At 49.6% G+C, this 13200-nt stretch overlaps 1 protein-coding gene across 1 annotated transcript in view; it reads left to right on the forward strand.

Moving 5' to 3' along the window:
- The first annotated feature begins 4500 nt into the window (after nt 1-4500).
- nup160 (nucleoporin 160) overlaps nt 4501-13200 on the forward strand; it is a 47562-nt gene continuing 38862 nt past the window's right edge. The window contains exons 1-14 of the mRNA XM_072434654.1: nt 4501-4604; nt 5307-5412; nt 5925-6135; nt 6200-6422; nt 8053-8240; nt 8580-8816; nt 8928-9025; nt 9119-9203; nt 9833-9901; nt 10444-10527; nt 10620-10790; nt 10883-10982; nt 11053-11218; nt 11340-11467. Of these exons, the coding sequence (XP_072290755.1) occupies nt 4514-4604; nt 5307-5412; nt 5925-6135; nt 6200-6422; nt 8053-8240; nt 8580-8816; nt 8928-9025; nt 9119-9203; nt 9833-9901; nt 10444-10527; nt 10620-10790; nt 10883-10982; nt 11053-11218; nt 11340-11467 (1957 nt within the window). The 5' untranslated portion in view covers nt 4501-4513. The remainder of the gene's footprint in view (nt 4605-5306; nt 5413-5924; nt 6136-6199; nt 6423-8052; nt 8241-8579; nt 8817-8927; nt 9026-9118; nt 9204-9832; nt 9902-10443; nt 10528-10619; nt 10791-10882; nt 10983-11052; nt 11219-11339; nt 11468-13200) is intronic.

The raw sequence follows: 13200 nt of genomic DNA on the forward strand, positions 1-13200 counted from the left end.
TTTTGGGGAATGTGATCACAGACAGGACACTTCCTGTCCCCGACATAGAATACAAAAGTTGTGTTTTTACGGTATCGTGTTTTTTGAGTGCACAGAACAAACCTACGTTTTGTTTTGTTTTATTTTTGGACTTGACGAAAATTATCTTCTTGGACTTATTATGTAACCTTAATGCATGACTAGATGAAATTACAGGACGAAAAGACAGAAATGTTTTTAAATTTAGAATCAAATACAGGCACAGGCCTGGGGAGTGATAATATGGGTAAATTAGTGACGACTGATGTTTTTGGACATAGGAGTAGATTGGGCAGTAAGTAAAGTAATAGTAAACGTTATATCAGTAACTTATTTATTTGTATTATCATGAGGAAACCTCGTATTGCATGTAGACGTAAGTGAGGGAATAAGTTAAATGGTGACGTCCAATGCCCTCCCAGGAAAGACATGAATGGGTCATTAACTAAGGCAATTGACGCAGAAGTGGGGGGACATGGGACATACATGTGTTTTATTAACTAAAGACAACAGGACACCAAGTCATAAAAGATAGTCAGAGATAAGGGGCTATTGACTGGCAAAAAATCTAGAGGACTCAGGATGGAAGAGATGTTGTTATCTTTGAGTATCAACGGCAACACCTCAGGGAGGGTTGAATGATGAGTAATAGGAAAAGTTAACATTAACAGGGAAAGAATTTGACATTCTAAAGGAATTACCTGAAGGATTGTTGAGATTCAATCAAGAATTGAATAGATTTAAATAAGACAATATCATCTAAATTTAGACGTTATAGAAGTTATGAAAACCAGTGATAACAGGACTTAAACATTATAGGACTCAGGTTGGAGGCAAGAGGGGTTAGAGTACAGGAAGGGCCTGGGGGGAGTAGAATAAATTTTACGAGACCCGCAGATTACCTGAAGATAGTGAAAACTATAACCAGGGGAAGGTTTAGAATCATTTTGATTGTTATACACATATAGACTTGTTAGAACAAACTAATACACAATGTTTGTAAAGCACCACATGAGCAGGTGAGAGATTGAGTTTCAAACTCACCTGAAGCACATATAGAAGATTAACACATATTACATTAGATGTGTGACTTTATTCAGGCCACACCCACAGAAGAGATGTGAAATTATTAATTATGTGAAGAATTCTAAGTTGTGAACTGACCCTTATGGCCAGCTCAACGGGGGAATTATTGAGATAATTATAATTGTTTGATGTATTTGACGCACCCACACACACACACACACACACACAGATACATACATACATACGCGCGCACACGTGGATTGAAACATTTGGAGTTTGAAACAAATGGTGGTAAAACGTTGTAAACTATCTGGATTATTGAATTTTGTTTAAATGTAGAAGTTTGAGAAATGGGCAAGGCCATATCTCAAAAAGGAGGGATATGTACTAGTAAACAAATATTCCGAATCAATAATTACAAAAAAAAAAAAAATTGTAAACAAGAAAACTGTTTGAAATACATTGAATTGTCGAAAAGACTTTGTTTATCACCGCAGCAAAACGTGTTGGAGATGTGGTGTTTACAGAAACGAGCCAAGTGGACGAGCAAAGTGGACGGAGCCACACCGTGTCGTCCTCACACCGACCATTGGAGGGACGAGATCATGGGTGCTCTCATGGGAAAGTGAGAGAAATGTCTGGACAACACAGCGGCAGATCCATAACATCGCAGACGCAGGACTTCGTTTGTATGAGTTTTGTCCGGAGTCTACGGTAGAGTACGATACTTTGCTACAATGGATGAGGAGACAGATTCTACAGTACGCAAAGTGATTATACTCTGCTACGATGAACGAGAGCCAGAGGCTACGGTGCGCAGAGTACCATACTCTGTGTGAAAAGAATCAACAGTTCTCATCATCACAGCGATGACGATAATATGGGTGCTGAACACCTGTATTATGCGCCGGACGATCGGGACAATTGGGACAATCGGGACAATTGATCAACATACAATGGTGTACACAACTGTGTATACCGGGAAATGAAACATACACAGACATGGAAAATAGAGGGAAGAAAATAAGTGATCAACATGAAAGGTTATGAAATGTATAATGTATAATATACAATGTATAATTGACATGACAGAGGCTGAAGAAACACAATGGCATATTATACAGCCGCAGTTGTTTGCACTAACTAAGAGAGTTTTTTTTTATCTGCTACAACATAACTACATGCAATGTTAATGAGATTATGAATTGAGATGGGAAATGTACCAGTTCATATGTGTCAAAGGTGTGACCGAAGCGAGCAGCGGAAGAAGGTCTCTGAAGAAACCAAGCGAGGACGTATGGTGGTGTGGGCACATAGTGCTGAGGGCACTTGGAAACAAAGGGACTAGGACGTTGTGCCTATGTGTCTCTTTTGTGATCAGCCATGGTCATAACAAAGACCAGCATCACCCAGAACTGTACCGCAGGGTCAAGGTTGAGAGGTTAGTGGACAATCTGGTCCCAGTAGCACCTGATACAACGTATTTGATGTTATTGGGGTGTCCAGAGAGGTCCCTGACGAGTCAAACTGACTGACCAGAGAGCAGCGGGTTTAAGGGCTTTCCGCTTGTACTTCTATAATTCCCATCACACCGCACAAAATATAGACAAGACAAATTGTCTGTCTGTCAAATTTCAGAGATTGACCAATCTGACTCAAAATTTAGGACAGTAATGCTGTAGACATGTTGTGGGCCGAGAGAAAAGGAGTGTGTTCAATGTTTGAGAACTGTGCATCACATCTGTCATTTTAACACCTATATGAAAGACATGTTGAAAACTGAAAAGAGTAATGTGTTTGGCATATGAGACAGTGACTAATGCTTTGATAAACAGGAGGGAAATGTGATAAAATGTGAATATATGATTATATTTCTGTCATGTATTTTATCTGCATAATAGTGATATTTAATCTGCATCATTAGTCTAAGAGAAGAACGAGGGTGTGACAAACTGCATTTGTGAAGGGGTTGTAAAGATGGGCCAAATAATGTTTACCCTAGGGGGGGGGTAACACCCCAGAGGAGTTTGGGTAATGTTTACCCAAGGCTTGATCTCTACGGAAAAATACCAAGTGCCTTGATGTAAAGCTGACCAATGAGAAATGTGACCCGCCTATTCCAGAATATCTAATAAAACCAACCAGCATGAGAAAAAACAGAGTGAGACGCAGGAGGATCACAGGCTGCTTACAACAGCTTGTGTGATCAGTCCCCGCGTTTTCTCCCATGCAGCCACACAAATGTCTTATATTTCTGTGTCGTTTCATATTCTAAGTTGAATTGTGTTCTCGATGTGTTAAGGAATAGCATCTGGTGTTAGTCTGATTCCATGACACAAACTCAACACCATCAGCACAATCCTGAACACGCTGACGGAGCAGAACATCCGACCTGAGAACCAGGACAGGTGTTTCACAAATACTGCTTATTTCAGGTCTTCAACAACATACTCATGGACCCGTGCCCGGGATCCGTGTTCCCCCGGGACCCGTGTTCCCCGGAACCCGTGTTCCCGGGACCCGTGTTCCCCCGGGACCCGTGTTCCCCGGAACCCGTGTTCCCGGGACCCGTGTTCCCCCTGGGACCCGTGTTCCCCCGGGACCCGTGTTCCCCCGGGACCCGTGTTCCCCGGAACCCGTGTTCCCGGGACCCGTGTTCCCCCTGGGACCCGTGTTCCCCCGGGACCCGTGTTCCCCGGGACCCGTGTTCCCGGAACCCATGTTCCCAGGACCCGTGTTTCCCTGGGACCCGTGTTCCCCCGGGACCCGTGTTTCCCTGGGACCCGTGTTCCCCCGGGACCCGTGTTCCCCGGGACCCGTGAAAAGGTGAAAAGGGCCCACGCTGAAAAGGGCCCATGGTGAAAAGGGCCCATGATGAAGAGGGCCCATGATGAAGAGGGCCCATGGTGTAAAGGGCCCAAAAGGAAAAGGGCCCATGGTGAACAGGGCCCATGCTGAAGAGGGCCCATGGTGAAAAGGGCCCATGCTGAAAAGGGCCCATGATGAAGAGGGCCCATGGTGTAAAGGGCCCAAAGGGAAAAGGGCCCATGGTGAACAGGGCCCATGGTGAACAGGGCCCAATGGGAAAAGGGCCCATGGTGAATTCTTTAGGCTTTATTCTGCAGACTTACCCTTGCATCAAACTTTAGACTTTATTCTTTAGTAGTGTGTCCACACGTCCATATTCATCCGGGACAGTCCCTGTGTCCCATGTCCCAGCAGATACGTCCAAAACAATGAATTTCTCCCACTTTTATACAAACTCTGTCCCATTTGTCCCGCTTTGAGCTCCACCAACAGTAAAAGAGGGGAATACATTATTGTTTCTTTGTCCAAAATAGAGAAAATATAGATTTATCATAACCAGAACTGCATAAACATGTCCCCCCCCCCCCAAAAGCTCACCCCAGCGCGCGCGCCTCTATGCACGCACGCCGTGACGTCACCACGCACTCGCACGGACGACAAGATGGCGGCGGCGCTGGAGCGGAGCTTCATCGAGATCTGCGGCTTTGAGAGAGAAACGCAGCGTCGCTTCAAGGACGTGACGGTGAACCTCGGTACGCGACGCGCTCCTTGGCGCTCGGACCGTCCAGCCGCGCCGGGAGCGGTCAGACAGGCGCGGGAACGAGGCGGTTAAGAGGCCGGAGTCGGTTTTGGCGGCTAACCGGGAGCTAACACGCTTTAGCCTCGCTCACTGTAAACTCTGAAGTGTCACTCAAAGCACGGCGTAAACAGAAGTATAAATACTGCTGAGTATTAGACTTCACACTGCTAATGTCGCGTCCTGTTAAGTACAGAAGTGCGTGAGTGTGAAAGTGCACGTTTAGCCTTAACCTTAATCATGCTTATTCAAATGGCTAAGTTCAAATTATAATGTAAACTAACTTCTAACCAGTGACGCGGCCTGAACTGTACATTCTCTATTATATTGTTGACACACATTTGCATTAAGTGTGTCATTTGCATAAAGTGTGCAAGAAAAGACAACAGTGCAGTATTTTTCAGCAGAATTCAGCATAATAATAAACTTGAAACTTGACCAGGATCTGTTGTCCCCCAGAGTCCCCATAACTGAGCTGTCATGTTTCATATCAGGGGCCCATGTTACCCGCCTTGTCCAGCGCCTCAAAAGTCTGTGATTATTAATGTACAGGACAAAACCGCCCTAAAGTCTGTGTTTGAGAGAGAGAAGGTGTTTTAAATGTGCAGAGTTATTGTGACGTTTGTGTGGAGCTTTTGAGTCTTTTGTCTTTGTCCAGGTCTGAACTCGCTTCCTGGAGGAAAGTTTCCAGACGGCGCCGGAGCTTTTCACTACGAAGAGAGCAGGAAACTGCTGTCGGTCACGAGCAACAGGTTCATCCACTGGTGAGCGGCTTCCACCTGCGTCTGCGCCGAAAACAGAGGCTCAGAATGAAACCTATGAACCATAAACTGCACTAAACGTCACAATCAAAATGGCAGTTTGAGTTTGCAGAGTTCTCAAAAGGAAAAGGCTGCAGTGAGTGAGATGAACTCTGGGTAGTTTGGACCAGAACGTTTGTAGAGAGCGATCTTCTGTCGAATACTAAAGCTCCTCCAGTTGTTTGAATTAATCCTACTTTTTAAACATTGCAATTCTAATAATAATACTAATAACAATATCATATTAGTCCTGGTTTAGACTTGGTTTAGTCTAATGCGGTAAGAGTTTAGATTAGACCTGATCAAGTCCTGGTTTTGGCACAGTTAAGTCCTTGGTCTTTCCTTGGCTTTTCCTTGGCCTTTCCTTGGTCTTGATTGTTGTAGATCATTCCAACATCTGTTCAAATGTAATCCCTGGCCCGGCCTTTGATCAAACGTGAGCGTGTTTGTCGTACCTGACTCCGCCCCCTCCGCAGGTCGACATGTGGCGACAGCGTCCAGTTCGTGGAGCTCTCTCTGGACATGAACCTGCTGAACAACGCGGTCAAGCTGAAGTTCAGTCAGTGCTCCGTGCTCCCAGGAGGCGTCGCCGTCCAGGAGACGCTCAACAACATCATCATCCTGGTCTGCACCAATCAGAGCGTCCACAGGCTGGTCCTGCCACACCCCACGCGCATGTACCGCAGCGTGAGTCCAGCTCTGCACGTGTACTAAACGTGTAGATGATGTTCTCACGACACTTGTGCTTCAGGAGCTGGTGACGGAGCTCCACATGCAGTCCATCTTCACTGACGTGGGGAAGCTCAGCCTGCAGGAAGGACCCCACAGCGCCCCCATCCCCAACGCAGGGAACTACACCTCCAGCCACAACAGCGCCACCTGCTGGATCAGCCACACGGGAGAGGCTCACTACGCCCTGGCCTCGCCACCGGGGGGCATCACAGTGGTCACTCTGCCACCGCACGACACGCAAGGTAACTCCTCCCCAGAGCGTGTGTCCTGTGTGTGTCCTGTAGGTTCTTTGTGTGTGTCCTGTAGGTTCTGTGTGTGTGTCCTGTAGGTTCTGTGTGTGTGTGTCCTGTAGGTTCTGTGTGTGTGTCCTGTAGATTCTGCGTGTGTGTCCTGTAGGTTCTGTGTGTGTGTGTCCTGTAGGTTCTGTGTGTGTGTCCTGTAGATTCTGCGTGTGTGTCCTGTAGGTTCTGCGTGTGTGTCCTGTAGGTTCTCTGCGTGTGTGTCCTGTAGGTTCTCTGCGTGTGTGTCCTGTAGGTTCTGCGTGTGTGTCCTGTAGGTTCTCTGCGTGTGTGTCCTGTAGGTTCTCTGCGTGTGTGTCCTGTAGGTTCTCTGCGTGTGTGTCCTGTAGGTTCTGTGTGTGTGTCCTGTAGGTTCTGCGTGTGTGTCCTGTAGGTTCTGCGTGTGTGTCCTGTAGGTTCTGCGTGTGTGTCCTGTAGGTTCTGTGTGTGTGTCCTGTAGGTTCTGTGTGTGTGTGTCCTGTAGGTTCTGTGTGTGTGTCCTGTAGATTCTGCGTGTGTGTCCTGTAGGTTCTGCGTGTGTGTCCTGTAGGTTCTGCGTGTGTGTCCTGTAGGTTCTCTGCGTGTGTCCTGTAGGTTCTCTGCGTGTGTGTCCTGTAGGTTCTCTGCGTGTGTGTCCTGTAGGTTCTGTGTGTGTGTCCTGTAGGTTCTGCGTGTGTGTCCTGTAGGTTCTGCGTGTGTGTCCTGTAGGTTCTGCGTGTGTGTCCTGTAGGTTCTGTGTGTGTGTGTCCTGTAGGTTCTGTGTGTGTGTCCTGTAGATTCTGCGTGTGTGTCCTGTAGGTTCTGCGTGTGTGTCCTGTAGGTTCTTTGTGTGTGTCCTGTAGGTTCTGCGTGTGTGTCCTGTAGGTTCTGCGTGTGTGTCCTGTAGGTTCTCTGCGTGTGTGTCCTGTAGGTTCTGTGTGTGTGTCCTGTAGGTTCTGCGTGTGTGTCCTGTAGGTTCTGCGTGTGTGTCCTGTAGGTTCTGCGTGTGTGTCCTGTAGGTTCTCTGCGTGTGTGTCCTGTAGGTTCTTTGTCTGTGTCCTGTAGGTTCTGCGTGTGTGTCCTGTAGGTTCTGCGTGTGTGTCCTGTAGGTTCTGCGTGTGTGTCCTGTAGGTTCTGCGTGTGTGTCCTGTAGGTTCTGCGTGTGTGTCCTGTAGGTTCTCTGCGTGTGTGTCCTGTAGGTTCTCTGCGTGTGTGTCCTGTAGGTTCTTTGTCTGTGTCCTGTAGGTTCTTTGTCTGTGTCCTGTAGGTTCTTTGTCTGTGTCCTGTAGGTTCTGCGTGTGTGTCCTGTAGGTTCTCTGCGTGTGTGTCCTGTAGGTTCTCTGCGTGTGTGTCCTGTAGGTTCTCTGCGTGTGTGTCCTGTAGGTTCTTTGTCTGTGTCCTGTAGGTTCTTTGTGTGTGTCCTGTAGGTTCTTTGTGTGTGTGTGTGTCCTATAGGTTTTCTGTCCGTGTCCTGTAGGTTCTCTGTCCGTGGTGCTGAACTGACCTCTGCGTGTGTCCTGTAGGTTCTCTGTCCGTGGTGCTGAACTGACCTCTGCGTGTGTCCTGTAGGTTCTCTGTCCGTGGTGCTGAACTGACCTCTGCGTGTGTCCTGTAGGTTCTCTGTCCGTGGTGGAGTTGAAGCGCTCGTCCATGATGCGTAGGATCTCCGGCTGGATGCCTACAGCGATCAGAGGAGAGCAGACGTCGGACCTGGTGCTGAGTTTGGCCGTGCGCGAGCTCGAGGACGACACCTTCATCTTCGCTCTGTGTCAGGACCATAAGCTGCGCATGTGGTCCTTCAGGGTGAGGAGACGCTTCTTCTGTAGGACGGGCTGTTGGAGGAGCTGTAGGGCGGGCTGTAGGGCGGGCTGTAGGGCGGGCTTGGAAAAGTGTTATGAGAAGGTGGACGAGGATAAAAGGGTCGCAAGTCATGAGAACGGTCAGACTGTCACTGATTTAGGCATTTTCTTTTGTCTGAGTTGTGTTGGTCAGGTTTCTAAACCAACTCTAAACCAACTCTACTCCAATTTTAATACAACTCTAAACCAACTCAACCTTCAGATGATCTTCAGTTTGGTCCCATGTCCAGGCTCGTTTATCGCTTCACATTGTCTCCGTTTGACCCGTGTCCCTCGTCTCCAGGACCAGCTGTGTCTTCTGGAGGCCGACATGTTGGAGTTCGTGCCGGCGCACAGAGGAGTGAGGCGTGTGTCGGGTCAAGGGCACAAGGTCAGGCTCGTGTTCTGCCCCAACGCCGGCCTCTGTCTCTGCGTTTACCTGGCCTTTCCCCAGAGCGCACAGTTCACCGTCCTGCAGCTGGTTGCCACTGACAACCACCGATACAGCCTGGAGCACCTCTCCAACGTGTTCTCAACGCAGGTAAACCCCCTGACACGGTCTCGAGCTCCTCTCCTCCCCAACGTGTTCTCCGCTCAGGTCTGGTGTGTAAATGTGGAGCTGCTTTTTAATGACAAATATCTTGCTTTTCAGGAGACTCTGGTGGACTTCACTCTGACCTCGACAGAAATCTGGGGTTTGTGGGTGGACGACACCAACTCCATCGTCATCAAATACATCCAGTTTGAACAGTGAGTGAGCGAGAAGGGCGTCGTCACGGGCGTCGCCAAGTGCGTCGTGAAGGTCAAACGCTCCTAACGCCGGCTCTTTTGTGTGGTGCGCAGGAACGTGTCGGGACAGTGGAACCAGGTCTTCACTCAGCCGCCTCCTGAGGACGAGGTCCACATCGGGATCGACCAGGACCCGAGGGTAAAGAGCACGAGACATCAGGCAGTCACATTCACACACTAACTCTAATCTGACTCTAAACGTGTGAGAAAAGCAGGGTTCTCACACGTCCTGGGAAATCTAGACATAGAAAAACGGAAAGAAAAGACGCCGTGATTACAAAACTTAAAGTGTGTCAGTGGCAATATTCACAGGGAAATGTTTTGTTAAAACATCTTTGGGGCTTTAATTTAATCCGAACTCGTAATGAAATGTTAAAGACGAGGTTCAAACGCAGTGGCAGGTTTAAAGTTACATTCTGGTGTTAAACCCTGAAAGAATCACACTTCCCTTTGACCCAAAACCTGTTTATGAAGTCAAAATGAGAGAGAATCGTGAGACGAGACGTGGACGATATCGCGACTGTTGCTTTAAGATGCGCAACGTTTAAATTGGAGCATAAGTGATATTTCAGAAACTTTTTTTTTGATGATTAAACCTCAACACAATTTCCCAGTTCATTTCCAGATCTCCATCAAACTCGCTCCATTCTCTCCATTCATCCTTTACAAATAAAAGTGCAGTTGGTCCTTGATGAGTTGCCACGTGCTCAGCGCCCGCAGCTGTCGTCTTCTGCTCTTCTGGACGTGAAATGCTCTTGTCTTCCTCAGGAGACGTACCTGGACGTGCTGTTTTCCCCGCTGTGTTTCACCGCCGACGCCATCGTCAAAGCGCTGCAGGTGAACGCCAATTACCCAGTCACGTCTGTGGATTCTGTGACCGTTCGCACAGGACCAGAAATGTCCGTGATTAGTGCGTTTTTACGGACTTGATTCTGGGAAAGGGCCGACTGTTTAACACGTTTTAAAAGTGACGAGAACAAGCTAAGCCACTCGCCCTGCGCTAAGCCACTCCCCCTGTGCTAAGCCACTCCCCCTGCGCTAAGCCACTCCCCCTGCGCTAAGACACACCCCCTGCGCTAAGACACACCCCCTGCGCTAAGACACTCCCCCTGCTCCTGCTTAACGAGCTTGTCTGAGACCCCAGTGCAGTCGTTTGATTGACGGCTAATTGTTTTGTACAGGAAGTGGGCGGGCCATCAGTGGAGAAAACGCTGTAATGAGAAAGTGAATACTGTATTTTCCGGACTATAAAACACACCTTTTTTCATCGTTTTGGCCGAGATGCGACTTATACTTATATTAATACTTTTATACTGTGATATTGTTTGTCATTTTCACACCGCAGCTTGTGAAGACATCTGTGGACGTCTGTGTTTCAGGTCTTCAGACGAGGCTCGGAGAGGATCACAGACCTGAGCTGGGCGTCTCTGAAGAAAGAAGTGACCGTCGCCGTGGAGACAGAGGTGGGCATCTCTTCTGTGACGGTCCTGTAGCTCCGCAGAAGGCCACACGCTGCAGAACAGGGAAGATCTTACACTGTGTTACCTTCTGGCAGCTCCAGAGCAGTGTGACGGAGTTCGAGTTCTACCAGGAGGAGTATCGGCAGCTGCAGGTGGAGTTCTGGTCCAAGTTCTACGCGTGTGTCCTGCAGTATCAGGAGGTGCTGTCCATGCCTCTGGCCCTGAGCGTGGACTCTCACACCGGGATGGCCTGTCTGCTCAAGAAGGTGCCTCCACTGTCACAAACACACTTGACTTTCATGACACGTTCGATACGGCTCCTGTTTGCTGTGAGTTAAACTGATTCGTTTTGTTTCAGGGGTTTGTGTCGTTCCTCTTGCCCTGTTTCGCCGTGGACCATCTGCACCTGTCCTACGATAAGTACTTGTCCGTGGAGGATGAGACGCCCATCGCTGACGGTGAGACGATCGAGCGGTGTTTGTCTCTAAGGAGAATGAGCCCCGGTCAAACGTGTGTGTCCCTCCTCAGACCCCGACGTGGCGCGGGACGTCCTCTCCATCGCTCAGTGCCTGCGCTTGGTCAGCGACATCGTTTCGGGGGAAATGTCGTACGAGATGGAGAAGGCTCTGGACCAGCTGGAGTCTCCAGAGCGAGCGGCCGAGCAGGTTCTGGACAACATGCTCTCCGAGGACAGGTGAGACCGGGACCAGACAGGGTTTAGATTCAGGTGCAGTCTGTAGAGCTTTTCCATCCCGCAGAGTTCTGGTTCAGAGGTTTAGTCTCTGTGTTCTAAACCTCAGAGTGTTTGTCTTCAGGGACGATGTGATCGGGGACATCCTGAACAAACTGCAGGACGTGAGGAGCCCAGTGTCCGCCATGAATGTGTTACTGCGAGAGATGGACCTGGAGACGGACGCCGAGACTCCAGAGCCTCACGGCACAAGTACTGCCCACGCTTATCACGCTTAGACCCACTGGACACGCTTAGACCCACTGGACACGCTTCTTAGACCCACTGGACACGCTTCTTAGACCCACTGGACACGCTTCTTAGACCCACTGGACACGCTTCTTAGACCCACTGGACACGCTTCTTAGACCCACTGGACACGCTTCGACCCACTGGACACGCTTAGACCCACTGGACACGCTTCTTAGACCCACTGGACACGCTTCTTAGACCCACTGGACACGCTTCGACCCACTGGACACGCTTAGACCCACTGGACACGCTTCTTAGACCCACTGGACACGCTTCTTAGACCCACTGGACACGCTTCTTAGACCCACTGGACACGCTTCGACCCACTGGACACGCTTAGACCCACTGGACACGCTTAGACCCACTGGACACGCTTAGACCCACTGGACACGCTTCTTAGACCCACTGGACACGCTTCTTAGACCCACTGGACACGCTTAAACCCACTGGACACGCTTAGACCCACTGGACACGCTTAGACCCACTGGACACGCTTAGACCCACTGGACACGCTTAGACCCACTGGACACGCTTAGACCCACTGCACACGCTTAGACCCACTGCACACGCTTAGACCCACTAAACACGCTTAGACCCACTGCACACGCTTAGACCCACTGCACACGCTTAGACCCACTAAACACGCTTAGACCCACTGGACACGCTTCTTAGACCCACTGGACACGCTTCTTAGACCCACTGGACACGCTTCTTAGACCCACTGGACACGCTTCTTAGACCCACTGGACACGCTTCTTAGACCCACTGGACACGCTTCTTAGACCCACTGGACACGCTTCTTAGACCCACTGGACACGCTTCTTAGACCCACTGGACACGCTTCTTAGACCCACTGGACACGCTTCGACCCACTGGACACGCTTAGACCCACTGGACACGCTTCTTAGACCCACTGGACACGCTTCTTAGACCCACTGGACACGCTTCGACCCACTGGACACGCTTAGACCCACTGGACACGCTTCTTAGACCCACTGGACACGCTTCTTAGACCCACTGGACACGCTTCTTAGACCCACTGGACACGCTTCGACCCACTGGACACGCTTAGACCCACTGGACACGCTTAGACCCACTGGACACGCTTAGACCCACTGGACACGCTTCTTAGACCCACTGGACACGCTTCTTAGACCCACTGGACACGCTTCTTAGACCCACTGGACACGCTTAAACCCACTGGACACGCTTAGACCCACTGGACACGCTTAGACCCACTGGACACGCTTAGACCCACTGGACACGCTTAGACCCACTGGACACGCTTAGACCCACTGCACACGCTTAGACCCACTGCACACGCTTAGACCCACTAAACACGCTTAGACCCACTGCACACGCTTAGACCCACTGCACACGCTTAGACCCACTAAACACGCTTAGACCCACTGGACACGCTTCTTAGACCCACTGGACACGCTTCTTAGACCCACTGGACACGCTTCTTAGACCCACTGGACACGCTTCTTAGACCCACTGGACACGCTTCTTAGACCCACTGGACACGCTTCTTAGACCCACTGGACACGCTTCTTAGACCCACTGGACACGCTTCGACCCACTGGACACGCTTCTTAGACCCACTGGACACGCTTCTTAGACCCACTGGACACGCTTCTTAGACCCACTGGACACGCTTCGACCCACTGGACACGCTTCTTAGACCCACTGGA

This window comes from Eucyclogobius newberryi, unplaced genomic scaffold, assembly GCF_026437365.1.
Source record: "Eucyclogobius newberryi isolate DKJ021-1_F unplaced genomic scaffold, fEucNew1.0.hap1 SCAF_7, whole genome shotgun sequence".
Lineage (NCBI taxonomy): Eukaryota > Metazoa > Chordata > Actinopteri > Gobiiformes > Gobiidae > Eucyclogobius > Eucyclogobius newberryi.